At 54.5% G+C, this 27976-nt stretch overlaps 1 protein-coding gene and 1 long non-coding RNA gene across 10 annotated transcripts in view; one reads left to right on the top strand and one right to left on the bottom strand.

Annotated features, from left to right (window-relative positions):
- RUNX3 (RUNX family transcription factor 3) overlaps positions 1 to 27976 on the bottom strand; it is a 66926-nt gene that overhangs the window by 30502 nt on the left and 8448 nt on the right. For 4 of the 8 annotated variants that reach the window (XM_077968806.1, XM_077968809.1, XM_077968818.1 and 1 more), the window contains exon 3: positions 760 to 1022. In XM_077968806.1, coding sequence (XP_077824932.1) covers positions 760 to 1022 — 263 coding nt within the window. Of the gene's footprint in view, positions 1 to 759; positions 1081 to 1370; positions 2788 to 27976 lie in introns of those variants that run through there. The other 4 variants (XM_077968799.1, XM_077968827.1, XM_077968832.1 and 1 more) reach the window with 4 other exon arrangements.
- On the top strand, positions 143 to 27616 carry LOC114673726 (uncharacterized). 2 transcript variants are annotated; one of them, XR_013405765.1, is made up of 13 exons: positions 143 to 364; positions 2328 to 2486; positions 2774 to 3203; positions 7014 to 7187; positions 7849 to 8776; positions 9936 to 10063; positions 10755 to 10815; positions 17955 to 18332; positions 18922 to 19095; positions 19355 to 19505; positions 23694 to 23748; positions 26619 to 26762; positions 27041 to 27616. It is a non-coding gene; the product is annotated as an uncharacterized LOC114673726 (long non-coding RNA). The 2 variants fall into 2 exon arrangements; XR_003724534.2 differs by lacking the exons at positions 143 to 364; positions 2328 to 2486 and adding an exon at positions 1651 to 1922.

Raw genomic sequence — 27976 nt, 5'->3', positions numbered from 1 at the left:
CAGCACCACCCCCAGCCGCCGGCCCTTCCTGCCCTGCCCTTTTCTCACGGCAGCTGTGAGAGGTTTAGGGGAAAACCGAGGCGTTTTCGTTTCATCTCGCTGCCCCCTTAAAAAAATGAAAATGAAACAGTCGCCTACTCCCTGGCATAAAGAAAAAGGTCCTCTAAATGGCTGGGGGCTGCCAGAGTTAGGGGTCCCCCAATCTCAACCTGCCATTCAGGACGCAGAATATCCCCCAGCAAACGTCTGGAGAGCAGTGCCCCGATCCCGGCCTAGCGCCGTCCCGTAAAATTTCGGAAGCCCGAGGGTGTGAGCAGGAAGCGTCTGAGAAGCGGCGCGGGAGGAGGGGTGCTGGCGGCGGAGGGTAGGCCCTTTCACCGTTCGCACCCCACCCGCGGTGTCCTTGCCCCGGTGCCGGGATCCTCTTCTCCGTTACCCGCAGGGCTGTATCTGAGCGATCCGGGTGCGGGGGGGCAAAACCCCATCCGCCCATTTCCGCACCAACGTCTCTACGCAGGGCGCCCTAAAACCCAGGTGGAGCGGGGCAACCCCCTTAAAAGTCATCCGTGCAGGGCGCATCCAAAACGGAACGCCGATGTCCCCAAGCCGAGTGCGCAGCGAGACAGAACCGGGTGCCCAGGTGTCGCCGCGGCCTCTGGGGCACCTCCCCTCCCCACTGCTCCGGAGGTTCTGGCTCCCGCAGCTTGGACGCCCGGAGCCCCAGGGCCGGCGCCCTCCCGCCCCGGGTCCCGCACTCACCTTGAAGGCGACGGGCAGTGTCTTGTTGCAGCGCCAGTGCGAGGGCAGCACCGAGCAGAGGAAGTTGGGGCTGTCGGTGCGCACGAGCTCGCCCGCGTGGTCCGCCAGCACGTCCACCATCGAGCGCACCTCGGGCCGGGCGCGCCCTCCGGGCCCCACGGCTGCCTGCGCGCTGAGCGCGCCGCTGTTCTCGCCCATCTTGCCGCCGCCGCCGCAGGGGAAGGCCGTGGAGGGAGGTGTGAAGCGGCGGCTGGTGCTTGGGTCTACAGGAATACGCATAACAGCGGCCGTCAGGGCGCCGGGCGGGCGGCGACGGCGCGGCTTCCCCCGGGGGCGGCCGGCGCGGACGCCTCCTCGGCCGCCGCTGCCGCGAGAAGCGGGAAAGCAGAAGCGGCGGGGCCCGGGCCTCAGGGCGCAGGGGGCGGCGCCCGGCCACTACTCGCCAGGGCCCGCCCGCTGCGAGGCCTCGCTAGTCCGACGGCCGTCCGCAGCCTGCCCGGCTAGTCCCGCATCCCCGGCGCGCGGCACCGCGTGCGGCCGCCCCTCGCGGCTGTTCCGGCTGCCTGGGCCGCGGCGGGGCCCCCGCGGGGCTGTGCCGCCGCCGCCGCCGCCTCCCGCCCCGAGGCTCGCCCGCGGCCGCCCCGACTCCGCGGCCGCAGCCCCAGAACAAATCCTCTAGAATCAAGTGGCGGGGCCGTGGCCGCCCGCGCGGGGTTAGTACCCCCGGGGCCCGCGGGGCGGGGCCGGCCCGAGCGACGCGTCGCACAGCCAATCGGCGGAGCCCCCATCGCGGGCACCTCGGTGGCGTTCGCGGGGAGGAACGGGGCCTGCCGGAGGCCGCCCAACGGGGAGGGGCGGAAGGCGCCACCCCGCGGAGGAGGCCCCCGTGCCACAGCCCAGGGCCCCCGAGAGCTCTGGGAGCCCGGGGCAGATGCTAGAAATTTGCTTAGAACGTCCGGGTCCCACAGAAGGCGCCCTTGTCGCCCTCTCCCGGGTCGCATCTCCCTGACGCTGGGGCGCAAACCCTTCGCCCCTCCTCCCCGCTGGCCGCGGCCGGGCTTCCCCAGCTCTTGCTGCTTCGGGCCTGTGACTTCTGCAACCCCGGGCTGGGGGCCGCGGGAGCCCAGGGCCGGTGACACCGCACTGGGAGCCGCCCCAAAGAGGTTACTCACCTCCCTCCTCCCGCAAATTACTCTGACCCAAGAGCCTCCAACCCACATGGGATTTTTGTGCGCCGTCCACGCCCGGCCGGCGGCCTCTGCCGCTCCCAGCCCTGCGCGGCTTTGGTCCCAGCCTCGGTGGCCCCTGTGCCAAACCGAGGACAGGCGGAAGGGAGTCTCCCAGGGACCCTAAGTAGCCTGGGGCCAACAACCCCTTTCCTCTCTACTCTCCCCTCAAAACAAGTTTCAGGATCTCGCAGGCCTCGCGGCGTCGTTCTTCGTTGTGGCGGCCTGTGGCTCTTTGAAAAACACGACGAGGCCTGCAAAATGCGTTTTCCCGATTTTTTTCCTTTACGCATGTAACTACGGTCCTGCATCGTGAAACACTACGCGCGTCGGCGACAAAAGAAAAACTGAGCAGTGGCTGCAAAGCTAAGGGCCCCGGCTTTCAGAGGAGAGAATTTTCTTTCTCCATGCGTGTGGAAAGTGGCCTCCGCGGATCCAATCCCACTTCTTGGGCTCGTGCGCTCTGGCTGCGCTGCAGGGACTGCTGACAGTTTCGCCAAGGCACTGCCTGCCCTCCTGGCTCCGCGTCCCCGCTCCCACTCCCAGCCGCGTGGCCCAACCTCTCCCGGGCTTCACTGCAAACAACCCCTTCCTCTCCCGCCTCTTAAGTCAGTCGAGCAGGCCTAGGGGACGGCTACAGCTGGGAGGGCAACGGGAAAGATCAAGCCCCAATCATTCCGAATTATCGCCCCAGACCCCTCCCTAGACTCTGGGGAACGAACGCGTGCTGAGCCTCCCCGCCGCTTTGGAGACTGGGCTATATTTTCGTTGCCTCCGGCTCTCGACAGGTGCAAAACAGTCAATTCCAAGCCTCGGAAGTAAAGAAGCTTAGGATTCGACGGTGGCCGCAAGATCTCATCACGGATCTGACCCCTGCCCAGCGTGCGCCATTTCGTCGTCGCCAAACGAAATCAAGCCCCTCGTGCGCTCAAGGGGTGAAGGACTCTGGCCTCACCCCGACCGTCGGAAGAGCTGGCCCCTGCCCGGCTCGAGGCCTCATATCACGCCCTCAGGCCATTTCGAACGCAAGAACGGCAAAGGTCCCTTACTGAACCTTGTAAGAGAGCCTGCGCCTGGCAGTTGTCGATTGCGGACCCAGGCCCGCGCACCCTCGGACGCGCTGGCATGAGCAGCAGAACTAGAGGAAAGCGAGCGATCCAGCCTGGGCGCTCCCATCTCCAGGAACGTCTCCGGGAAGGCCCAGCGCGTCGTGGCCAGGTAGGGCCCGGGCCGGGGGCGGGCAACACGTGCTGCCCTGGAGCTGTTGCGGGACCATGACCCGCAGTTTCAGGTGGTGGTAAATTCCATTTGTCGAGTGGTTTGGGTTTGCACCGTGCCCTTTGCTTGTCCCTCCGCCTGATTTCTCCCTCTCCCCTTACGGCGGGTTCACAGACGGCTTCCCAGAGAGTGGGGGACTCTTGTGAGCCCTGGCACCTGGCGCAGGGCCCGGCACGGCTCCGGCCCTCCGTAGAGCGCTGGCTCTCCATGGGCACCAGATCCAAGGTACTGGGGGGCGGGGTGCAGGCCCTTGCGTCCGCAGACCAAGGTCGCCCGGCCGCCTGGCAGGCACGGTGGCGGGAGCTGCCGCTAGTTGGCGCCCGCACCCTGCCAGCCGCGGAGGTGCGGGCCCTGCCAGGCTACAGATGCGCGCCAGCTGCGGCCCCGGGTGCAGGCGCGGTGGCCGTCCCCCAAGAAGGTGCCCTTTCCTTGCCACCAATGCGGCCAGGTCTCTGACAAACCGATGGCTGTGTGTCAAACCAAGGCCGCCTTCCTCACCTCTGATGAGACGGACGCCTTCCGCCTTCGCGTTTTCAGGCACTGGGGAGAAGACCCACAGAACAGGCTAGCTTGTTCCCAATTTCCACCGATCGCCAACCTGCTTCCTCCCCATCCTGGACCGACAAACTTTGTCGTTTGTTTGATGGGAGGGAGAGCTCCCACTCCCCCACCTGGGGCATGCAGACACCCTCGCCCTTCCCCAGCTGGCATCCCCAGCTGGCATGGAGGTCTTTTCTCCCTCTTCCATCAGATCGATGGACAAACAGCCCAGTTTCTCTCCAGTGGTCCCCACCTAAGAGCATCCTAAGTTGTCCACAGCAGGGCTAGGAAGCGGAAGGTCAGGACACTCCCCTCCCCTACCTTGACTTAGAGCTGGGTAAACCCAGAACCCATCCTAGGAAGGGGATTCGTCTTCCTCCAGCATTTAGGAGTGCACTCTAAGTGCGTTCTTGGCAGTGAGGGTGCCGGCTTCCCAGGGCAGGCATGATTCATGGGGACTCTGTGGCGCCTGGGCAGGGATCCCCAGGTATACCAGACAAGGGGCAGGTGTGCCCTGGGAAGCTGCCTAAGAGGTCCACGGGCTGTGGAAGGAGCCAGGGTCCACAGTCCGTCTGCCTGAGCGTGTCTTCTTCCCTCGCCCGCAGCTCTCTAGGCAGAGTTGCCTAAGCCTCTCTGAGCCTCGTTTCTTTCATCTGTAAAGTGGGGGCACTCATAGTGGCCCCCATAGAATTGTGTGTAAAGTGCTTAGCACAGGCCTGGCACATAGAGGGTGCTCCAGCCATGGGGAGCCATCACTGTCATTATGAAAAAATAAGACCTGTCAATCCTTGCTGGGGGCCTTTGAACCACCCCTCCCCTCTCTGGGCCTCACACTTCCATCTGTGAAATGTCCAGTTCTCACGTTCAAAGCTTGCCAGGACTCCAAGCCAGTCCATGCTGTCCTGACCCCTCGATTCGCCCAGGGGCTGCCTGGGGGAGCTAAAGACTGGCCGTGACCTACCTCCATGTGGAGTCGGCTCACAGCAGGGCTTCCAGCAACCGTCACAGGGCGGCCGGAGGTGGGTCTTGATGATTGCCCATCTGACCATTCCTCTCAGAACCTCACTTTGGCCCCCACCCAGCTGCCCCCCCCCCCGTAGGCAGACGTTTTCCTAAGTAGCAACTGGGCCTCAGCGGACACTGCTAGGGACCCCATTTCCTTCCCAGGAGGCCTCTGTTTCCCATACCCTGAATCGCACAGTAGCCTAGTCCAGCGAAGAGGACAGAGGACTCTCTTCTAGAACTGAAAATTTCTCCCAGCCTGGCCCTAAATCCCCTGTCCAGAGGGACCCGTGGTGAAACCTATCTCCTGCCCCTAGAACTCAAAGGGGACATTCATGCCCCTCACTGAGCCTCAGTTGCCTCTTCTGTCAATGGAGGTCATTCTAACCTCTCCATTTCACAGGAGGGGATTAAGGATTCCCTCTAGGAGGGGAGGGGCATCGTGTTTCGCTGTATCTAAATTGTGATCGATGGTTTGAAGAAACAGAAAGAAAATGCTGCTGAGTAAACTAGGACTCATCTGCTTCCTGATTTCAGATCATGATCTCTGAATATATAAGTGAGAAATGTTAATGAAAAATAGCAATATATCTGGGTTGAGGGGTTGTCTCCTGCAGGTCAGGGGTCCAGCCCTAGAGAGTCCAGCTCTGGGGTCGTCTCTCCTGGCCAGCCTCTCTGGAAGGATTCAGAATGTGTGGGAGGACAAATGTGCTTCTCAAATTACAGAGATCTTTCTTCCTTTTTGGAAAGTGCCAGACTTGGAGGGGAGGGAGAAGGAGCAGGGGAGAGCAGAGTGGTGAGGGTGTTAGGACCCAGTGCTGCCTGTGAGGTCTGAGACTTTTGCCTGGTGTCCACACTCCCCTGAGCCTTGGTCCCGTGGGTAAAATGGGAAGAACAGTAACAGCTGAGGGTGCTGAGGCTTTACCTTGTGCCAGGTGCCGCACGTGGGCATTACTCATGGTATTCAATCCCCACGGCGTCGTATGTGGTAGTTGTTATGCCCATGTAAGCAAAACGGAATGTTGTTTGAGGTCGGCCAGGTTGGAGAGGGCCGGACCCAGGTTAAAAGTCTGCTCTGGCTCAAAATGTGGGGCATGAAGGCATCACCTGGCCAAGCATGTCAGCACTCTCCTCCTAGTGGCTGAGTAATGGGAAGAGCTAGCAGCTAGATACAGAGGAAAGTGCTATTGTGATGGGGAGAGAAAGCTGGGGTGGTAAATCCTGCTAAGCAGCCCTGGACTTGGAAATCAGCAGACTCTTCAAATCTGCAGGGAGTCAGGAAGGACTTGCCACGGTCATTCGGGAGGATCCTGTGATAGCTGAGGTGCACCCACCACCTGCTGTCCTTTGGCCTCAGAACCAGTCTGTGAAGAGGCAGGATTGGCAGTAGTCTCCAGTTTACAGATGGGAACACTGAGACCCAGAAAGCGGAGAGGCATGATCAGGATCTGGACTGAGCTCCAGCAAGGCCAGGAGCGAGCACCTCGAGGCAAAATGCAGTCAGGCAGGACCTCTGCCTTGCAGGAGGCGGCAGCCCAGTCCCGGGCCTCATACACTAGGGCCCCATGCCACTCTCAGTGTCTCTCTCCCAAGGGAAGTGCTAGTCAGTCGCGTTTCCCTCTGGGCCTCAGTGTTCGCATGTGAACGCTGGAGGTGCACTTACAAGCCCCTCTACATGCCAGGCAGGTTCCCGCAGGACCCCAGGGTTTCGCTGTGACCCAAGACCCCTCCTCCCCACCCACCTCCTCTCCACCTTCTGTGGGGCGCCAGCTCCCTTGCGTCCACATGACCTCGGATCCTTCCGCGCCCACCCCCACCCTGTTCTGCAGGTGGGTGGACAGAGGGTGCTCTGCTTTGGGGATGAGAGAGAGAAAGGGAGGCAAGGGCGGAGAAAAGAGACTTCTGTTGCGGGGGCGTGGAGCAGAAAAACTGGCTCCATCAGTTGCCAGGGAAGGGGTTTCTGGTTTCAGATCACATCACTTGGTGGGACCTTCCTACCCCCCTCCCTGCTACTCACTCTTGTCATCTGTAAATCAGGGAAATATTTCTAGAAGACAGTTATTTGGTCTGTGACTTTGATCATTGGTCTATGACTAATAATTGCCCTAATTTTTTGGACACCTACTGCATGCTGGGAGTTTTCCGCCAATTGTCACTCACCCTCAGGTGCCTCCGCCGGTCAGGGATTTTATTCTCTCCATTTTACAGATGGGGAAACCCAGGCTCCGAAAGTAAAGAGCTTTTCCTCTGTGGGCCTCAGAATCTGAGAAGTTCAATCAAGTTCTCAGGAGCCCTTCCAGCACCCCCAGTCCTCGACTGGGGAGGGGCCATCTGCAGTCTGACAGCTGCTCTCAGGGCAGAGATCTCCATCCAAAGCAGCAGGTGGGTGTAGAGCTACCTGCCAGCAGAGCCATCAAACACAGCACTCTTCTATTGGGAGGCAGGGAGTGGTGAGAGGGACCTGGGCAGCTTGGAGCCAAGGGGGCTTCTGGGAAACATGTGCCCTTCCCCCAGCCCCAGGGTGGGGTTCAGCCCTGGCAAGCAGGGAGAGAAAGGGCTCTTCTGAGTGGCTGTTGCTTTACACACGTTTTTGCTTCACAGTATTCTTAGAAGGTAGGGACAGTTATCATTCCCATTTTACAGGAAAGAAAACTGAGGCTCAGAGAGCTCAAGTAACTTGCCCAAGTTGGCACCACTGGGAAACCACAGAGGTAGGATTCCAACCAGGCAGCCTGGCCCCAGAGCCCACGTTGCTGCCCACTACACTCTATTCTTGTGGACTAAAACCAGATGCTCGAGGTTACAGTCATGGAATAGAATTAGAATCCTGGCAGAAGAACTGTGGGCAGGATTCAGAATTTTACAATGTCAGACTCGAAAGGGCTCTGAGATATCAAATTCAAATCCCCATTTCTCAAATGGCAGAACTGAGGCCTAGGGAGGAAGAGTCTCACTCAAGGTCACAGCCTATGCCAGGGACAGAGTCTGCACCCCTTCCCTCTCCAGCTACCTCCCGCTGACTCTGCACCTTCCTCTCCTGCAGGCCCTCCTCTCTCCACTGCCCACCCAGCAGCTTCTGGGCCCAGCCAGGCCCATTAGGGATTTTCCACCTCCCCGAAAAGGTCCTAATGACTGTCAGTCCTTGTGAAGCCTTAATTAATCTCAGAGGCCGATGGCTCAGAGGAGACTGGGGGCTTTGGCCTTACGCAGATGAAGATTGCGGCTCTATTTCATGTGGTGGTGAAGGAACGCCTCAGACATTCCTGCCAGCAATAAAAGCCACATGGCTTTCCAGCGTCGCCCTTGGAAAAGAAGAAAAGTGCAGCCCTTTGCGGAAAGAAATCAACTATGTGCTGTACGCATGGCATGAGATACAAATGGGCACACGGAGGTGGGGAACAGTTGGTCTTTTATGCCGCCTCTGATGTCCACTGACAGAGGCAGGGCCAGCGGTCACGGTCCCAGCTGCAGTCCTGGGGAGAGGGAGTGACCCCCAGTGTGGTGGGGGAAGCCTCAGCTCCTCCACCTGAACTGGATTTGAGCCACCGCAGATATCCCAGAGGCAGGGCCAGCTTCCTGGCCTGTGACCCATGCAGTCGCACAGGGCCCTGGTCTCAGAAGGGTCCTGAGCTTGTTTTAATGCCCTGCCACCGCTGCCTTGAACTTCTGAATACTTGCTCAACAGAGGCCCTGCGTTTTCATTTTGTACCGGCCCCCCAAATTATATAGCCAATCCTGACCACAATCCTGACCCGCCCATCGTCAGTTGTCACGTCTCTCCTGGCCCCTGCCAAGTACCCAATCCCGGGGAGTAGGGTTTCTTGAGCGCCTGCTGGCCGCTTTGCTTATATCACCTGAGATGAACTTCAAAACAACTCCTTGAATTGGACAGATGTGGAAAATTGAGGCTCAGAGAGGCTTCCATATGGCAAGGAAGCCTAGATTTGAACTCAGGTCTCCCTGACTCCAAAGTGAGTACTCTTAGCAGCTCTACATTCTGCATGATTTCATCTTCATCATGCCCAGGGGGATGGGGATACACACAGTTAGGCTGCTCTATGCCCAGATAACAGAAGGCATAACTGAGGCCGGAGAAGTGAAGGTTCTCAAGTCAGAGTCAAACCAAGGGCCGGGGCACCAGTGGACCTGGGCCTGGATCCATAGGGCTGGGGATGGAGTCCCAGTTTTATACTTGTTTGTGCCACTTGTAAATTTATTAGCTCTTTCCATGCAGGTCACTGCCTTGAGTCTGGTCTGGAATGTGGTTGGAGCCCTGCCCCTTCCCCCTCCCCAACAGCTCTCCATTCTAAACATCTGGAAGTCCTTCCTTGTGTCTTCTTCCACTCTTTCATGCTGCAGTTTTCCTCTGCCACCCTCACTGGTTGGGAAGCAGTTGGATCTGGCACCTTGATAAACTCAAAAGAGTCCAAATTCTTGATGAAAGTTGGGACTGAACAGAGCCCAAAATTGCCATGTCCTGTAACTGGGTCTGGGCCTGAGGCTCATAGAGCCGGCTGCTAGATCCAGGGGAGCCATTTCATTGTTCCCTGCTGGGTAACCTTGAGCAAGTCCCTTCCCTCTCTGGCCCTGAGACTCCCCTTCAGGGAGATAAATGCATTGGACAATGCCTGAGCCCCAGGAGGCCTCTCTGTCTTCAACATTCTCGAATTCCATATTAATCTACAACAGGTCTGCTCATTTCCCCAGCTATGAGCTGGGGAAACCGAGGCCCAGGAAGGCTCAGAGACTTGCCCAACATCACAGAAGGTGCTTATTGACAACTGGACTTGACTCTGAGGCTCCTATCAGCTGGCCTGGCTGCCTCTGCACAAACCTTCGGAGGACCTGGCCTCAGCATCAGCTCAGCTTGCCCTTGTCCCGCCCCCTCTAGCCCACTTTGGCCTGTCAGGCGTCCTGAGTGTCCAGGCCTGGAAATCACAGCTAAGGGTCCCTGGCATGCAATAAAGTTCCTCTTCTATGGTTTGAATGTCTCCCAAAAGTTATACATTAACACTTCATCGCCATCATGGTGGTATTAAGAGGCAGTGGGGGGCCTTTTGGGAAGTGATTAAGTGGTGAAGGCTCTGCCCTCATGAATGGATTAGGCCCTCTTTGCCCTTCTGACTTCAGGACACAATGTTCTGTGTCCTCTGGAGGACACAGCCAGAAGACACTGCCTTGGAAACAGGGAGTCCAGGACCTCACCAGATGCAGAACCTGCCAGAGCCCTGATCTTGGACTTCCCAGTCTCCAGAACTGTGAGTAATAAGTTTCTATTTCTCTATTTATAAATTACCCAGTCTCAGGTATTTTGTTATAGCGACACAGAATGAACTAAGATAAGACATTCTCTTTAGACAAAAGTGGGCCAGGGGATGGCAGCAACCCTTTTCTCCCCAATTGCATTTAGGCTGTGTTAGCGTTTCCATAATAAAGACCCCTTTTCCAGGGGTTATAATTTGGCTGGAAAATGAGGAGGAAAGGCCAGATTCCAGGACTGGAGAGGCATGTGAAGTAGGAGGCTAGGATGGGAAAGTCTCCACTGGACCGTGGGCACGCAGGGTGCACACACACACATCTATACCTTACATGGGTGCACTCACACACAGCACCCATGCTCATGGGCACAGTCTCACACACTCACTGGCAACTCCCACCCGCATGGACAAGCCCTCATGGAGGACAGCATCGTTACAGTGCAGCCACGGTGAAAACAGTTACGTGCACGTGTGTGCAAAGGTACTCCAAGGAGATGCATCTGTCTGCATCAACATGCACGGACCTATTGGTGTAGCTGCACAGATAGGCCTCATATAGAGTGGTGTGGACACACACACGGGCAGAAACCCACATCACAATTGTGTAAACAACAGACCTTTGTGTGGACAAATCTTCACACACAGAGGCAGGCGTGGAGTCAGGGCTTAGAGCTTTGGATTTGTTCTGCAGATCAGCTCTTGGAGGAGTTGAACCCTGGCTGTGGAAGTTTCTGCTTCTCCTCAATTCAGAGGTACAGACTTTCTGGGTGGTTTCCCCCCCCGGGGCTTCTGAACCATTCCTCAGCATCTGAGCTTAACCCGCTGCCTCATTGTTCGATGGGGACGAGGAGAGCTTGTCCTCCCGGCCCAGAGAAAGGCAGTGGGAGGGGATTAGTGGGAGGGTTGCAGCTAGGGTGCCCCACGGGGGCATGGGTGGAAGGGCAGGGCACTAGCCTAGGGGCCCAGAGACCTCAGTTTGGGTTTAGGTTGAGATGCCCTAGGCCAACACATGGCCTCTCTGAGCTTCATTCTGAGCCCCCTCTGTTAGGGCCGTGTGACACCCTCAGGGACCTCAGCATGGGGAAGAGCACTGAAACCATGTCACATGATGAACTATTAAAGCAACTGGAGACTTTGTCCTGGAGGACAGCAGGCTTGGGGGTAAGAGCTTCTCTGGCAGATCTATGAAGAGCTCCCAGGTGGCAGGGACCACATGGATGCTGGGGGCTCCATACCAGGAATAGAAGTATTGAGAGCTGGCTCGGAATAGAAACACATCCCCTCAGAGGTAGAGAGCTCTCCATTTTGGGAGGTATTCAAGGTAAGACCAGGATATTATGGAGAGAGTTCAAGTGTTGGATGGAACAGGGGCCAGACCAGATACTAGTGTCTCAAACGCTCAGCTCATAGCAAACACATATTGAACAAATGAGAGAGCGACTGCAGAGCTCCATTTCTAAGCCAGTCATCCGTGATTCAGAGCATACCAGCTCTGGGTTCCCACCTTGCCATCTGCATGACCTTGGCCCTCTCCAAACCTCAGTTTCCTCATCTGTGAAATGGGGAGAACAAATTATTTCCAAGAGCTCCAGCAAGTCACATCCCCTATTGCTGGCCTTTCAGGTCGTCCCAGAATTTCTGCTCTTATAAATAGAAAATGACATTGAAGGCAAAAAGCAGACAGACAAGCAAGAGAATGGTTAATACAAAAATCACAGCTAGGCGTGGTAACTTGTGTCTGTAATCCCAGCTACTTGGAAGGGTGAGGTGGGAGGATCACTTGAGGCCTGGAGTTCGAGAGCAGCCTGGGCAACAAAGTGAGACTCTGTATCTACCAAAAAAAAAAAAAAAAAATTCAGGAGAGTGGTCCCCACCCCTTGCCATCCATGATGAGTAGGGAGAGGGATGCAGTCAGGGAGGGGACACTGGTGGGAGCCCTAAGGTCTCATTAGTGCTTTGTTTTTTAAAGCCAGGTGGTAGGTAGACAGATGTCTGCTGTGTTACTCCTCTTTAAACAATACTTATATTTTATACATTCTTCTGTACGTGTATTTTACATGTTTAAAAATATTTTTAAAGGACAGCAAAAGATAAAAAATAGAAAAAGTCCCCCTGCCCAAACCCCTGAAAAAAATGGACAGTATGCTCAAATGTGCATAATGTTGTACAATTATTCATGAAGCAGCAAAGCTGGGCTGTGTTTATTCTCAGCCAAATCACTGTTTCATCCGGAGGGTCCTGTGTACCATCACACTCTCAGCTGAATCTCTACAGGCCCGTGCAGCTGTCCTCATCATGGCAGCCCCCACCTAGGTAAGCACTTCTAGGTAACAGCCCCTGCTGAGCACGCTCCCCGAGCACTCCTCATGGCCGCCAGTCGCCCTCCAGGTATGTGTCAGTGGGCCCACTTTACAGGCAAGGAAGTCCCTTGCACCTACGTAGGAAGCAGCAGAGCTGGGATTCGAACCAGCTCTGTCAACGCCAAAGTTGTGCAGCAACCTCACCCCAGGGGCCAGGCCCCTCGATTATAGTAACTAATGTTATGTACACTGACACACGCTGTTGAATCCCCAGAGCCACTTTTGTATTAGGTACATTTATCATCACCCCCATTATAACAGTAGGAAAACTGAGGCATAGCAAGGTCAGGAACGTGTTCAAGTTCATACTCCAGGTGAGTATCAGAGCTGAGCCTTGAACCTCAGCAGCCTGATCCCAGATTGTGTTTCCTGGCCTGGCTATGTGGGGAGCTCAGACTTCATGGAAACAAAACACAGAATGGTGGCTCCAGGGTCCACAGCTGATCCCAAGGGACCAAAGGCCAGCAGGGTGGTTGGCTGGGGCTGGAGGATGCTGCCTAGGAGATCTGCTCCCAGAGTGATGCCAGCCCCCTGTGATGAGCTGAGTCCCTGCCTCCTTACAGGGTCGTGGCTGCTGGGGAGGTGCTGAGGCTGTGGGTACAGCCAAACAGAGCTAGAGCAGGCTTTGGACTCCCTGCCTGGCAAGTCCAGGTGGCAGGCTCAGACACTGGGCACTCTGTCATTTGCTGTTGGCGTAAGTTTCTACTGGCAGGAATGTGACATTTATCACATGAGTGGGCTTCCAGAAGCCCACTGAATGTCCTCAGACCTGGGGTCGGGGTCCCTCTCGCTGCCTCACCTCTGAGCCTTAGTGAAATCCAGGGTGGCTGGATGATCTGAAGGCCCTTTTAGCTTGCGGAGGCCTGGGCTTGCACCTGCCCCCATCCGTGTCCCCCGGGGAAATGGTTCCCAGTCCTGCCCTTAGCAGCTCTGAGCTTAGATGAGGGGAGAGATGAGATGGGAAGGAAAAAGAGAAGTAAGAAACAGACAGAGGAAAAAGAGTTGGCACTAGATTCAAGCAGTCAACACACACTTATCAGGCACCTACTATGTTCCAGGGGCTATTTTAGGTGCTGGGGATACAAGCAATGGACAAGAAAGCCATGGAGCTTCTTGGGGCTTTGATTCCAGCAGGTCAGACAGAAGACAGACAAGGAGGCAAATAAGTAAGCATGCCAATATTTGATAGTGTCTTGGGACACTCAAGGAAACAGATGGGGGTAAAGTCATAGAGGGTGACTGGGTGGATGGGGGGAGAGGGGCTCGGTGCCAGTACTTTAGACAGGGTGGTCAGGGAAGGTCTGTCGGAGCAGGTGACATCCAAGCTGAGACCAGGGGGTTGAGAGGGACCCAGGAAGGGAGAAGGGGGCTGGTAAGAGGGCCTACTGTACAGTGGAACTGTCTTTACCCACCTGCCTTCTTCCCACTCCTCTGCACTTCGAGTATCCCCAGTTCCTAAAACTCTTACTGCCCTTTCTCTCTATTGCTCCCCCCACGACAGCCCTGAGAGCCAGATGGGGTGAGTCTAAGTAGCCTGACATGCAGTTGAGGAAACTGAGGCTAGAGTGGGGGGGGCAGCATCAAGTGGTATCCTAATGCCAGGACCTGACCCCGGCTCCCGCCTCCCAGCCTGGTGCTCCTTGGAGCCTGCCCATTGCCCGGCATGTTATTTAACCACCCAAGTCCAGGCAGGCTGCAGCCACTGTGGAGCCAGTCTGTGGGCGCCGCTCCTGAGAGGTCACAGGGCTGGAAACGTGGGCAGCTGGGTAGGGTCTAGGAGGGGGCAGCGGCTCAGGACTGGGCGGGGGTCCGGAGCGGAAGGCGCCCAGCCCTGATTGGAACAAGGTGGCAGCACTGGGAGCCGAGCCGGGCGTCATTGATCTTGCCCGGTGTTCCAGCCACCAGGCGGGGCCAGCGCCGGGCAGACTGCCGGTTTTCCCAGGTGTGGGGACACCCTGGGGGAATGGCTTTTCATGTGGTTGTGGGGCAGGCATGCCACCCAGCACGTGGGGGAGACCAGGGCTTTGGGAGCATGCTGGCAGTGGGGTGGAGGGGGGTGTCTGGAGACTCTGAATCCCACAGCCAGCAAATGTGAGGCTCCTGGAGACAGGGTCATGGACTTGAGGCTCCGAGACCCTGAGGATGTTAGAATCTTCATCGCAGTAGCTCCCAGTGATGGAGGGCTCACTGTGCCAGGCACGGTTCTGAGAACTCACACAGCTTAACTCTTTCATCCTCGCTCCGTCCTAAGACGGGGATTCTATGATCATCCCCACTTACAGATGGGGAAACTGAGGCTCGGCAAGGTTAAGTAGCCCGTCAAACACACAGCTACCAGGTTTTTGTCTTAGGAAATAAGAAACCTGGAACAGCTGGCCAGTGCTGGGAGGGCCCTCGAAGATCTTTGAGGCCAATCCCCTTGTGTCGGAAAAACAGGTCTGGAGAGGGGATGTGATGCGCTGGGGCCCAGGGGAGTCCAAGATCAGGACTCATTCTTCCCTCAGGTCATCGTGGGACCTCTGCTGGTCCCTGAATGTCAGGCTCCTGAGGGCAGGGTCCTCAGCCAGGAGCTAGGCTCCCAGATGCTACCAACCCTGACAGTTTTCTGCTAGCACACAGGAAGTTCTTTTAAACATCTAACCTGAATCCCTCATGTTGCAGGGAAAGCCTCTTCCTTCTCATCTTGCAAACTCTTCTAAGAGGAGTTTGGCCTTTGATGTTAGGGAAGATCACCAGTTCCCTGGTGTTGTGGGAGGTGAGACTGTGCCTCTCCCTGCCATAAAATATCTTCTTTACTGTCCATCGCTGGCCCTAAACATTAGCGACTTAGCCCTTGGGGATTTACATAGTTTCTTATTAAAACGTGAGTACTCGTGGAATGCGTGTCAGCTTAGCAGGACAGGGTGGTACTTGCGGGGCAGAGCTTGGGGGCAGTTGAGGAGCAGGAGGGAGCGGATTCTCCCCTTCCAGCCAGCCTTGTTGGGATTCTACATGACCTGCCACCCTCCACCTCTCTGACCTCATCTCCTTCCACTCTGCCCCTCCCTCACCCTGCTCCAGCCACCCTGCCCTCAAATATGCCCATGATACTCCACTGCAGGGCCTTTGCCTATGCTGCCCTTTACCTGGAAAGTCCTTCCCATTCTGTCTGCCTGGCTCAGCTCCCCACTTCATTCAGGTCCCTGCTGCCTCCTCCAAGAGGCCTTCTCTGGTCTCCTGTGGTAGACGGAATAATGGCCCCAGAGATGTCCACATTCTAATTCCCAAACCTGCGGCTATGTTACCTTATATGGCAAAAGGGACTTTGCAGATATGATGAAGGATAAAAACTTTAAGATGGGAGATTATCCTGGATTCCCCAGGTGGGCCCCATGAGATCTCACACATGGAATAGGGAGGCAGAAAAGGACAGTCAGAGGGAGATGGGGCGTGGAAACTGATTAGGGAAGCGGCGAGATGGCAGCATGGGAAAAACGTGGCCCAAAGCTGTGGGCTTTGAAGGTGGAGGGAGGGGCTATGAGCCATGGAAAGCAGGCAGCCTTTAGGAGCTGGACAAGACAAGGAAACGAATTTTCCACCAGAGCCTCCAGCAAGGAACACAGCCTGCCCTGACCTTGATCTTGGCCAAGGGAGACTCAGAGAATTTCTGATCCCTGGAACTGTAAGATTATAAATGCGTGGTTTTTTTTTTTTTTAGACACTAAAAGTGGGTTAATTTATGACGGCAGGCATAGGAAACGAATGTCTCTCCCTTCCTTGATTGACAGTTCCTCAGCACATTTATTAGCGCCTGATACACAATAGCTTGACTTATGAATTGTCTCTTTTCTCTCACAGAAGGTCAGCTGCAGGAGGGCAGAGATTTTTTGCTTGCTTGGTGTTACATTTGCAGGTAGAGTTGTCAGATTTAACAAATGGAAATATAAAACAGCCAGTTAAATTGAATTTCAGATAAATAATGAACACCTTTTTAGTGTAAAGTTGCCCCAAATGTTGCAATTATTTGTTGTTTATCTGAAATTTAGGAGTCTTGTATTTTATCTGGCAAATTCATCCCCAGCACATAAAACCATTCCTGGGTACGTATTAGGATCTCAATAAATGTCTATTGAATGAGTGAAATAGATAAGCAAATGAATTCACACTAACTTCTAGCTTAAAAACCCTCTTTGGCTCCCAGAATGCCTACAGGGTAAAATGTAAATCATAGCAAATAGTAAAAGCAGTTTCATAGCTGCTTCAATATGCCAGACCCGGGCTGAGTGCTTTACATTTATTAACTCACTCGGTTCTTGCAATAACCCAATGAAGTGGTTAGCCCATTTTCCAGATGAGGAAACTGAGGCCCAGGAGGCTTAGTAACTTGTTCAAAGTCACATAACCATCGAGCAGCAGAGCCAGGCAATTCCAGGCCTTTGGCAAACTTGGCTCATTGAATGTTCTAATGTTATCTCCCCACCCATTCCCCTGAACACCGTGGATCCTCTCTGTCTAACAGCCCCCGGTTCCTTTTCAGGATATGTGCTTCCCCATTCTCTGACTGCCCAACTGCTCCTCGTGCATCAAAGCCCTGTCCTACTTCTCCCTCTTTGTGAGACCATCTCTAAAACTCCCAGGAGGACTTGGCCCCCTCTCTTTCCCCTCCCCACAATGACCCCTTGTCTGAATGCATTGTAAGGACTTGCTGTTGTGTCCTTTACATTGCCTGACTGTGACCTCCCTGAGTACGGAGATGGGCCCCTTTCAGCTCTTTGGCATGGGGCTTCAAACTGAGTCTGGGTTTAGGGGGGTTCCCAGAAGCATTTGAGAATGAATGAATGAATGAACGAATGAGTGAGTGAATGAATGGCTGAGTGAATGAACCAATGCTATTTGTTTCCACTCTGGGCCTCAGTGTCAGAGTCTATAAAAGGGGAAGAACAATCTTGAACCCCCCCATTCCTTAAAACAAAACACATTTTTTTCTGATTATAAAAATAATACACATTCATTAAAGAAAAATTGGAAAATAATAAAATTATGAAGAAGAAAATTAAAACCATCCATAATCCTGCCACCCAGAACAATGGTTCCCACTGAGTGTTCTGCCTTCTGCTCTCCTTACTGTATGTATAGATTTAACTGCTGCTGCTCTTCTCCGCCCTCCCTCCCTTCACTCCTTCCTTTCTTTTAGAGTGTTGGGAACATACAGTATGGGGTCCTTTAAACCTGCTTTTGAAATCCCCCAACATGTATGTATGTGTGTTCTCCTGTTTTCTTAAAGCCTCCCTGATGGCAGGGGACAAGTGGCTGCTGGACAGGCCTGGGGGGGCCAGGGTGTGGAAAGGCCATCCCCCCCAACTCATGCACTGCCATAATTCCCTTGTGATGGGCTGTTTAGGGGGTTTCCGGATTTCTGTCAGGGAACACCCTGCGTGAATGTCTTGGCTGCATCCCTGGTTCCTTCCTTAGGACAGATTCTGGGACAGGGGTTGCTGAGCCCAGTATAGACACTGAGAGGCTCTGGACACCGCCCCATATCCTCCCCACAGCTGCTCTCCAGCCCCACTCCCACCGGCCGCCTGGACTTCTCAGCTCGGCAGAAAGCCAGGGGGCAATATTCCACCTCCTCCAGAGAAAAGCCCTGTCTACGCCCGAGGCCTCACCGATTCCATCCAATGCTGAAAGCAGCCATTTCCTCAGCTATTTCTCCACGTTATGGTCTAAGGTCTAAGGCCCAGATGCTTAGTTCCAACCAGAACAGCCACAGAGGTCACTGTGGTCTGAGGGTGCTCTGGACCTCAGGCCTGTGTAGACATCAGACTTGTCAATGATTAACCCACGGAGCTCACCACGTGCCAGACCCTCTGCGTCTCTGTGTGTCTTCACGGTAACCCTGAAGCTAGGGATGGCTGTCTCCCATCTTACAGGTGAGAACACTGAGGGTGCTCCAGAGAGCTGTGGGCCCTAGGCCTTGTCACCTGGGGGTGCAAAGGCGCTGCCCCAGTACACCGGCTGCTTGCTACCCAATGGGGCGCAGTCCCAACACTACCCAGAAGCAAGGACAAGCTTTGGCCTAAAAGCTGGGCAGCCAGGTCCTGTCCCTGTTTTGACTCCATATGTGCCCTGGGAGGCCTCTGCCGCTCACCCTCTCCGTCTGTGAAATGGGAGAGCAGGGATTCAGAGACGGCCTCCTAGGCCTGTGGCGGCTCTGAGCACAGTGGGTGCAGATACTCAGTGCTGAGTCAAAGGGAGAGAGAACCCTGCCAGATGGACCAGCTCACCACAGGCAGCCAAGCCTGGTCTTTGAGGGGTTGGAGTGGGCAGGTCTTTGCCCAAGGCTGAGCTGGGAGGGACCTGACAGCCCCAGATGGAGGCTGGCCCACCCCACCCCAGCAGATGGGTGGCTATTTTTTAACTAACCCCACAGGAAGAAGAGGACAGAAATGATTGCAGGGGGTTAACCTAGGCCCCTGGGGATGCTCCCTGTTTGCATCCTCCTTTCCCCACAACCCACAGAGCTGTGTGGGCTTCACCTGGAGCTCCCTGAGTACTTCTGGAGCTCCCCGCAGATCACAGCCAGCGCTTGGCATGGCCTGAGTGGCCCCTGCCTGACAGGCGAGGGACCCAGAGCCCAGAGAAGTTTGACCACGACTGGCTTCCTCTGCCCTTTCTGCTGTGTGCTTCCACCGGGTGAGGCTGCCTCTGCCGCTTCTGCCTTTCTTCCTGGGGTGACCTGGGGAGGCCCCACCCTCTCCCAGGCTCAGTTTCCCCATCTGTCAGATAAATGGGACCCTCCAGACATCACTGGGGCTTCTCCCAGCTGGGAAACCTCCTTCTGAGCTGGGGCCCTGACTCTGTCATATCAGTCCTGGATTCCTGGAGGCCTCAGCACTCCGGAAGCATCAACCCAGTGGACAGGAGCTCATGACAGGTGTCTGGGGACCCCCAGGAAGAAGAAGGATTTCCTGGCCAGAGATGGGAAGAGCAGCGTGGGTAGGAGTTAAGCAGCCTCCCGCTGCAGCCTCCCTTCGACCACGCCACCAGGTGGTCCTTGGTCCCCCCAGAAGGAGTTCCTGAAAAGTCTGTGTCTGTTGCAGCAGGTGCGGCCTGTGAAGTGTGTGTATGCTTGTGTGAGGGTGCTGTGTGTTCACACGCACATGGTGGGGGTGGGCACACAGGGCGGGAGGCCTGACATGGTGGCAGGGCCAGACTTTGGTTGCTGAGCTGGGACTGCCTGTGACAGAGGCCCCAGCACACCCGCAGGTCTTACCGGAAACCCTCAGCTGGTGCTGGTCTGACCTGAAGGTGGGCACATGCAGGGGAGGGGTACATGCAGGACAGGGGTGCATGTGGGGGAGGGCCATGAGCAGTACAGGGGTGCATGTGGGGGAGGGCCATGAGCAGTACAGGGGTGCATGTGGGGGAGGGCCATGAGCAGTACGGGGTGCACGTGGGGGAGGGCCATATGCAGAAGAGGGGTGCATGTGGGGGTGCCTGCAAGACAGAGGTGCATGGAGAGAAGGGTTAGTGCATGGCACGGGTGCATTGTGGGGGTTAATGCAGGGCAGGCATGCATGTGGGGGAGGGGCATATCCAGGACAAGGGTACATGTGGGGAGGCCACAAGGCCCAAATGCTGTCAGGGCCTCTGGGAAGCTGGGACCCCAGTGAATGCTTGGGGGGAACCAACTCTGCCTGGCCTCCTCTTATTATTGTCTATTTAAACAATATTGTCAATTAATCACATTAATTGAGCCCCCCACCCTGCCCCCTGCCGCTTGCCCCTGTGATACAAATAATACGAGCACAATGGAAAATCTTGGAAAATACAGAAAACACATTTAAAAAATGTTAAAGCCTGCAGTCTTATAACCACAGTGAACACTGTGAGTGTCTTTGAGGGATGGGGGTCTGCAGGTCTTCTCGATACGATCACATTCATTCCCACATACTCGGGCGTTTCCCATGGGCAGCTGTGGAGCTGAGGACTTCAGGTTTGTCTCAGTGAATTCTCTAAAAACCTGAGAGGGAGGTACTGTCATTCTTCCCATTGTACGGATGAAGAAACAGCAAAAAGGAGGTTAAATATCCCCCTCAGGGTGTAAGCAGCAGAGTCAAGATTTGAATCCAAGTCTGGCTAAATGGAAAACACAGATCGTCCCCAGCGCCCGGGGCTGCACTCCAGCCATGCCCTCTCTGAGCGGACCCCCAGTTATTCATTCCTCCAGGAGCGTTTACTGAGTACCTCCTGTGACTCAGACCCGACCCAGCACCCGCACTGAGGACTTGGCGGATGTGAACGAGACAGAGAGAGGCCCCAACCTGACTCCCCAAAGGGCCACAAGCTGAGTCCCAACCTTGACCACAGCTTGATTTCTAGTCCAAGTTGTCACCGACCCCCACTGGCCCTCATCACTGACTGAACTGGGACCCGGCCTCCTGCACTCCGCAGTGGCCTCTGTGAGTTTTTCATTCCCCATGACATGTGTGAAAGCCGAGGCCAGGAGCCCACCTCACCCGGCCTATCATCCACACGGCCAGGGCCAGGGAGGCCATCGGGAGCCCGCCTGCCACCTCCGGCCTGCCGCTCTGGGCCAGGACTCTCTGGAGTGGGGTTTTGGCCTTGGCCCTTGGCACCCTGCTTGGCAGAAGGGTGGACCTCAGCTCAGCGCATGGGGTCTCCCCAGGAGGGGTCCGCATAGCTGAGCTCAGGGTACCTGTGGGCGGGGCTTCCATGTCCTGGAGTCCTCACACTGCAGCCTCCTCTTTTTGCCTGGGCCCTGGAACCCCAGGAGACCCCAGGAGCTGTTGCTCCCTCTTCTCACTTGCAGAAACTCAACAGGGCAGGCCTCATCTGAGCTCGCCCCGTGCCTTCACTGTATTTCTGGGGGCCCTGCATGTCTCCCCAATCCTCAGGCAGGACCATTTACCTACTTTATAGGACCCAGTGCAAAAAGAAAATACAGGACCCCTTTTCAAAATGCAGGAAAAAAAGTTTTTCCTTTCTTCTGTGGACTCTCAACCCACGATGGTGTTTTTTATTTGCTATTCAATGTCACACATCCTTGGACCTGGGGAGACTTGTGCAGAGAGGGCAGACCCTCACAGATGCTCAGGGGCCACCCCAAAACTTGGTGTGCAGATTCCATGCCCCTCTCCTCCCCACGCCTGCCTCAGTGGAGGGCGGCAGTGCAGGGTATCGGGCTGCTGAGGACCCATCCCTGGAGGCAGCAAGAGGCAGACTGGACCCGGGCTCCAAGTCCCCAGGCATGCCGCATTAGCCCATCAGACTTCACTTACAACACACTAATTCAGAGCGAAAATGATCCAGCATTTCAATGTGGCAACTGCTGAGCATTAAATTCAAATGCAGGGGGTCGGGGGTGGGCAGGTAGCCCTGGAACATAGCAGTCTCATAGGTGGCTGGGCATGGGGTGGATCTCTGTTCTTGGAGTAGAGAGATGTGGAGTACCTCCCTCTGCTTGGAGTATCTGGGGTACCTGGACAAGCACAGGGGGGCATGAACAGGGCCATGCCTGTGTGCCTGCCCCTCGCTCAGAAGAGGGCACCTGACAAGGGAATGCCAGGGCACATCTGCACCATGCCTGGGCAGTAGGCCTGGGCATGAGCCTGGATCAGGCAGACCTGCGGTAGGTGGAAGGGCCCCAGGAGAGCTGAGGAGCCTAAGGGAGAGGAACCCAGAGGTCCCCGCCAAAGTGCTTGATGTGCTGCCGTAAGAAGGGCAGCATAGGCCGGGCGCGGTGGCTCACGCTTGTAATCCCATCACTTTGGGAGGCGGAGGCGGGCGGATCACGAGACCGGGAGATCGAGACCCTCCTGGATAACATGGTGAAACCCCGTCTCTACTAAAAATACAAAAATTGCTGGGCATGGTGGCGCGTGCCTGTAATCCCAGCTACTCGGGAGGCTGAGGCAGGAGAATCGCTTGAACCAGGGAGTCAGAGGTTGCTATAAGCCAAGATCGTGCCACTGCACTCCAGTCTGGCAACAGAGCGAGACTCTGTAAAAAAAAAAAAAAAAAAAAAAAAAAAAAAGGCAGCATGGGCGCCTGCTGAGACAGAGAGAGAAAGAAACACTTTCCCTGCATGGGGTTCTGGCCTGGCTCCCTAGGGTGCTCTCTGAGCTCAGCTTTGGCCCTGTCTCTCTCTCTCTCTGTGCCTCAGTTTCTCTAACTATGCACTGAGCGCGGAGAGGACCACCACACCTCAGGTACCTTCTGCATGGGCCATGCACTGAGTTCTATGAATCTCCCCTCTCTGTTCCACAAACGATTACTGGTCCATTTCTCAGATGAGGAAACTGAAGCCCAGAGGAGGCAATGACTCACCCAGTAAGAAAGTGGTGGAACTGGTTCTGCCTGGCTTCCCTTCACCCCTTGAGTCGCTCCAGCCTCTCTAGGTGTGGGTGGAGGACGTGGGAACCAAGCTCATGGGGGCACCACCAGCTCTTACCAGAAAGGGGCTGAGAGAAGACCAAGGATGTTCCTTGACCTGAGGAAACGTCCATTAATTAATTCATGGCTACTGTGCTTTGGCGAGCCACACAGGCTCTGGATGCAGGCTGCCTGGGTGTGGGGGATCTGAGCAGATGCCTTAATCTCTCGGGGCTTCCGTTTTCTCATCTATAAAATGGGCCTCATAAGAACTTTTGTCTTACAGGGGTGTGAGAATTAAATGAGCTAAGGTATATCATTTGAGCCTGGGAGGCAGAGACTTTGGTGAGCCAAGATTATGCCACCGCGCTCCAGCCTGGATGACAGAGTCAGACCCTGTCTCAAATACATATAAAAACAAAATGAACAGAGAAATGTAAAGCACTTAGACAGTGGCTGGCATAGAGTTAAGAGCTATGTAAATGTTTACCGCTAATGGAACTATTTAAGAGTTGAGTCGGCCGGGCGCGGTGGCTCAAGCCTGTAATCCCAGCACTTTGGGAGGCGGAGATGGGTGGATCACGAGGTCAGGAGATCGAGACCATCCTGGCTAACACGGTGAAACCCCGTCTCTACTAAGAAATACAAAAAACTAGCCGGGTGCAGTGGCGGCGCCTGTAGTCCCAGCTACTCGGGAGGCTGAGGCAGGAGAATGGCGGGAACCCGGGAGGCGGAGCTTGCAGTGAGCTGAGATCCGGCCACTGCACTCCAGCCTGGGCGACAGAGCGAGACTCCGTCTCAAAAAAAAAAAAGAGTTGAGTCATGATTTATATTTTCTAGACAGTCAATTACGAATTTATTCATTTCAATGTTGTACTTTTCTCTTTTGCATTTAGGAGCCAGCAAATTTTCCTTTGAAGTTTCGATACAATTTCCTAGGTCCTTGAAAAGGTAATTTCCCCGCCCCCACAGTGCTTGTAGCCCATGGTGGATTCAACAGCTCTCTCTAGAGCAGCTTTTCCCAAAGTGGACTTTGCACACACCAGCCCCTTCCAGATGCATCATCTCACCCCAAGAGATAACTCAATAAACAGTTGAGCATACACTCTTTTAGATCTCCATGGCCCAACAAGGTAGCCATTAGCATATCAAAGGCTCTGACAAGTCCTGCAGCAAAACACCTTCGAATATTGTTTGAAACAACCAATCCCAACCTTGTTTGACCACAGAGCTCCATTATTTCTGCTCACCACCTGATAACGTCTGAACACACGTTGGGAGAAGCCACCCTCATTTCCTGGTTTCTAGGAAATGGCGAGGGGAGTCAGAGCCGTGAGGAACACCCCCTCGCAGGGATGAGCCGTTCCACCCCTACTGAAATCATCCCCAGTCATGCGCACCATCGCTAGGCCGTTCCTCCTGTTCTCACCTTCCTTGTCTGATTCAGTCCCCACAGCGGCCTGGAGAGGTCACTAGCATCAATATCCCCATCATACAGATGAGGAAATTGAGGTTCACAAAGGTTAAGTGGCCACACAGCCAGTAAGTGGCAGATCCGGTAGACAAACCCACAGCTTCTGATTCTAAACCCCACATTCGTTCTTCTGTACGTTGATTGGAAAAGTAAAAATAGATGTTATTCTAACAGGATCAATCTTCCCCCATCATAGGCTTTGAAAAATCTAAAGTACATTTTTTTTCCGGTAGCATCGAATGCTTTAAAAACTTAAAATTTTTAGTACCTTTCTTTTGATTACTAAAGCAGTACATGCTTGTTATGTATAAAACTTTTCAAACATTTTGGGTTGAAAAATGAAAAAAAAAAAACCCACAGATCTGTAGAGCCCTACAAAGTAGCCATTAGCTTTTAAATGAAAATATTTAAATGCTATTTGAATGAAAATAATTAAAATGAAATCAGATAAAAAGTTCAGTTCCTCAGTTACAGTAGCCACATTTCAAGTAGTCAGTATTCACCTGCAGCAGGAGGCTACTGTGTTGGGCAGCACAGACAGGGGACATTACCATCATCACAGAAAATCCTATGGGACGGTGCTGTTCTAGTTTCTTCCTAGACATATCCTAACACCTATACAGGTTGATTACCCCTAATTCAAAAATCTGAAATCTGAAATGCTCCAAAATCCAAAACTTTTTTAGGGCCAACATGGCACTCAAAAGAAATACTCATCGGAGAATTTTGGATTTTGGATTGAATTATAATGCAACTATTCCCAAATCCGACAAAATCAGAAATCCTAAATTCGAATGCTTCTGGTCCAAACCATCTTGGGTAAGGGATGTTCAACCTCTAATGACTGTTAATGTTGTTAATGTGGGTTTTTTTTTTTTTTTGAGACTAGGTCTCGCTCTGTCACCCAGGCTAGAGTGCAGTGGTACGATCATAGTTCACTGCAGCCTTCACCTCTTGAGCTCAAGCAATCCTCCTGCCTCAGCCTCCCAAAGTGTTGGGATTACAGGCGGGAGCCGCCATGCCTAACCTATTGATATTCTTGTTGAAGTTCTCAGACATATCTGCGTGGCCTCACACATGGAGGAAAGAGACCCGCAGAGGCAAAAACAAGACATGGGGTAAAAATAGACTGGAAGGAAATACACCGAATGATAGCGGTTTTTTCTGGGTGTTGAGATTACCGAGTTTATTTTTAAATTTCTTAGATCCTTCAGGTGTTCTACAACATAAAATGCAGACAAGGTGGGGACGTTGGTTGGCTTCATGTTTTCCCTAATGTTCTTACTGGTTCTAAAATCTTCAAGTTATGCTCTCACCCAAGGCTCCACTTATTATTATTATTTTAAAACTGTGGACTCGTGAAGAATGGAAGCCCACACAAGGCCAAGGAAGGAAGGAAAGGCAGACAGAGGTTTATTTTCAGGCCTGTGCAGTTGCACACGGTCCCTTGCTTAGAAGGGCCTCACGCTCAGTTTCATGTTCTGTGGTTGCTGTCCTGAAATTCTCACTGATTTTTGAACAAGGGATCCTGTATTTTCATTTTGCACCGTGCCCTGAAAATCATGCCAACGTCACTAGCCCTGGGATTCTCCCCAGCACAGGTTTCCCTTCGACTGCTCTGAGCCTTCGCCCTTGTCCTCGTCCGACCACGGACGTGGCCATCCACGGAGCCCTCTAAGTGCCTGAGAGCAAGTGCATTTCGGCTGCTCAGATGTGTGTCTAGAGACTGACAAAAATAGGGCTTGTGAGCGGGTGCGGGAGGCCCCTGTGGTCTCTGTTCACACACGTACCTACCCTCAAGGCCTTGTCTACACTGGCCTATTTCAGAGAACCGCCCTGTGCATCATGGGATGCTTTGCCCCACATCACAGCCCAGCTCAGTTCAGTCCCGGACCCCCTTGTCCTGAAGCCATGACCAACCCCAGGCCTGGCCCACCTTCCTCACCAGTCTTCTCTCCCTCAAGCCCTCCACAGGACCCATAATCCTTCCATCTCCATGTAATCCTTTTGTGTGGTCCTTCTTCCTTTGCCCATGCTGCTCACTCTGCTTGTACCAGCAAGGTTCCTTCCTTCCCAGATCTGCCCTTTCTAGACCCATCTCAGATTCCACCCTTTCTAGGAAGCCTTCAGGAAGTATCTGAGAAGGGCCTGAAGATGCTGTGGTTGCGTAGAGGAGGATATGAATCACTTCACCTAGAGGTATCAGGGAGGGCTCCACAGAGGTGGTGCCCTCAGGCCAAGGAAGAGAAGACACCTTCCAGGCAGAGGGGAGAGTTTGATGGGCTGGTTTGATGTCAGACAGACCACAGGATGACTCAAGGTCCTCTTTCCTCTTCTTAAACATCAGTTGCAGCAAGTCCCACCATCTGCCTGAGTCTGTTTTCATTTCCACAATGGAGGTGGTGACGCCCAGCACACGGAGCTGTGATGAGGATGTAATGGGGAATCCGGAGCATTTATAGAAGTCCCAGGAGGCCAAGATTCTACACAGGTAGGAAGGACCTAAGCCAGAGGGGTGTGGGTGGCCAGAAGAGAGAGCCTACCTTAGTAGGGCTGGGTGGGCTAAGGTCTGGGCTCAATCTCGAGGCCCTGGAGCTTAGAACAGCATCTGCAACTCCCTGGCTGTGGAAGTTCAGGCAAGGGCTGCTTCCTTTCTGAGTGTCAGTTTCCCCATCTATAAATGGAAAGCTGCGACACTGAAAAACACTGTGGGGAGGATGGTTCCTGAGGCAGTCTCTCTCCACACATCACTGGAATGTCGGCCCCCAGGGAGAAGGCGTCTTTGTCCATGGTGTTCACTTCTGCATCCCCAGTGCCCAGAACAGTGCTCGCATGCAGCAGATGCTCAATAAATGTTCATTGAATGAATCAGCAACAACCAATTCACCCACCTCACATCCTAAGTCTGCTGGGGACCTAGGCCCACCTCTCCAGGGAAACTGTCTGCAGATTGGGACCACACCTCAGGTCACAAGCATTTCCTGAACACCTATTGTATGCATGGCTCTCTGCAGCCCAGGGTGGACCCTGCTCCACAGCCCGACAGGCAGAGCCAAGGAGGCAGGCGACAGACACAGTGATTTGGGAAGAAGGACAGAGAGCAGGGCAGCCAGCAGGGCCTCGCCTGGGTGGGAGCAGGCCATTCCCAGGCTGGAGCTCAGGCTGACGGGGGCCTCAGCTTGCCCGTTCCTGGGAGGGTGGGGCTGCCTGTTCCTCTTTCTTTCTTTGAAAACAAAAATTGTTTTCCCTTAAATTTATACGTATTAAAAGTTTGGAAAATACACAGTCATCAAAAGAATGTAAAATAAAAGTTGCCTGCCATAATGGCACACCATACAGCATTAACTACTATCGACATGTCAGTGTTTCCCTCTAGTTTTTTTTTTTCTGAGATGGCCTTGTTCTCAGAGGTGGCTTCCTCTCCCCCTGGGAAGGGATATAGCTGCTCTGTGGGAGATGTGGGGGCACCAGGCTCTCTCCGTGGGCTGTTTATCACTTCTGACTTTGAGGTCCTTTCTCCATCCCTCCTGGATCCAGCACCTCTTCCCGAGACACAGGGGTGCAAAGAGCTGGGGGAAGCGTGTCAGCAGGCCTCACCTCCTGCCCCTGCTTTCCCCACCGAGGTGGAGTGGGACAGAGCTCAGGCTTGAGGAGGGAGCACTGGAGGCCAAGCCACAGGTGCTGGTCCTCAGCCCTGGCACCCAG

Source organism: Macaca mulatta, chromosome 1 (assembly GCF_049350105.2).
Source record: "Macaca mulatta isolate MMU2019108-1 chromosome 1, T2T-MMU8v2.0, whole genome shotgun sequence".
Lineage (NCBI taxonomy): Eukaryota > Metazoa > Chordata > Mammalia > Primates > Cercopithecidae > Macaca > Macaca mulatta.
The sequence above is the reverse complement of the archived record's forward strand: the minus strand, read 5'-3'. Positions and strand labels throughout refer to the sequence as shown.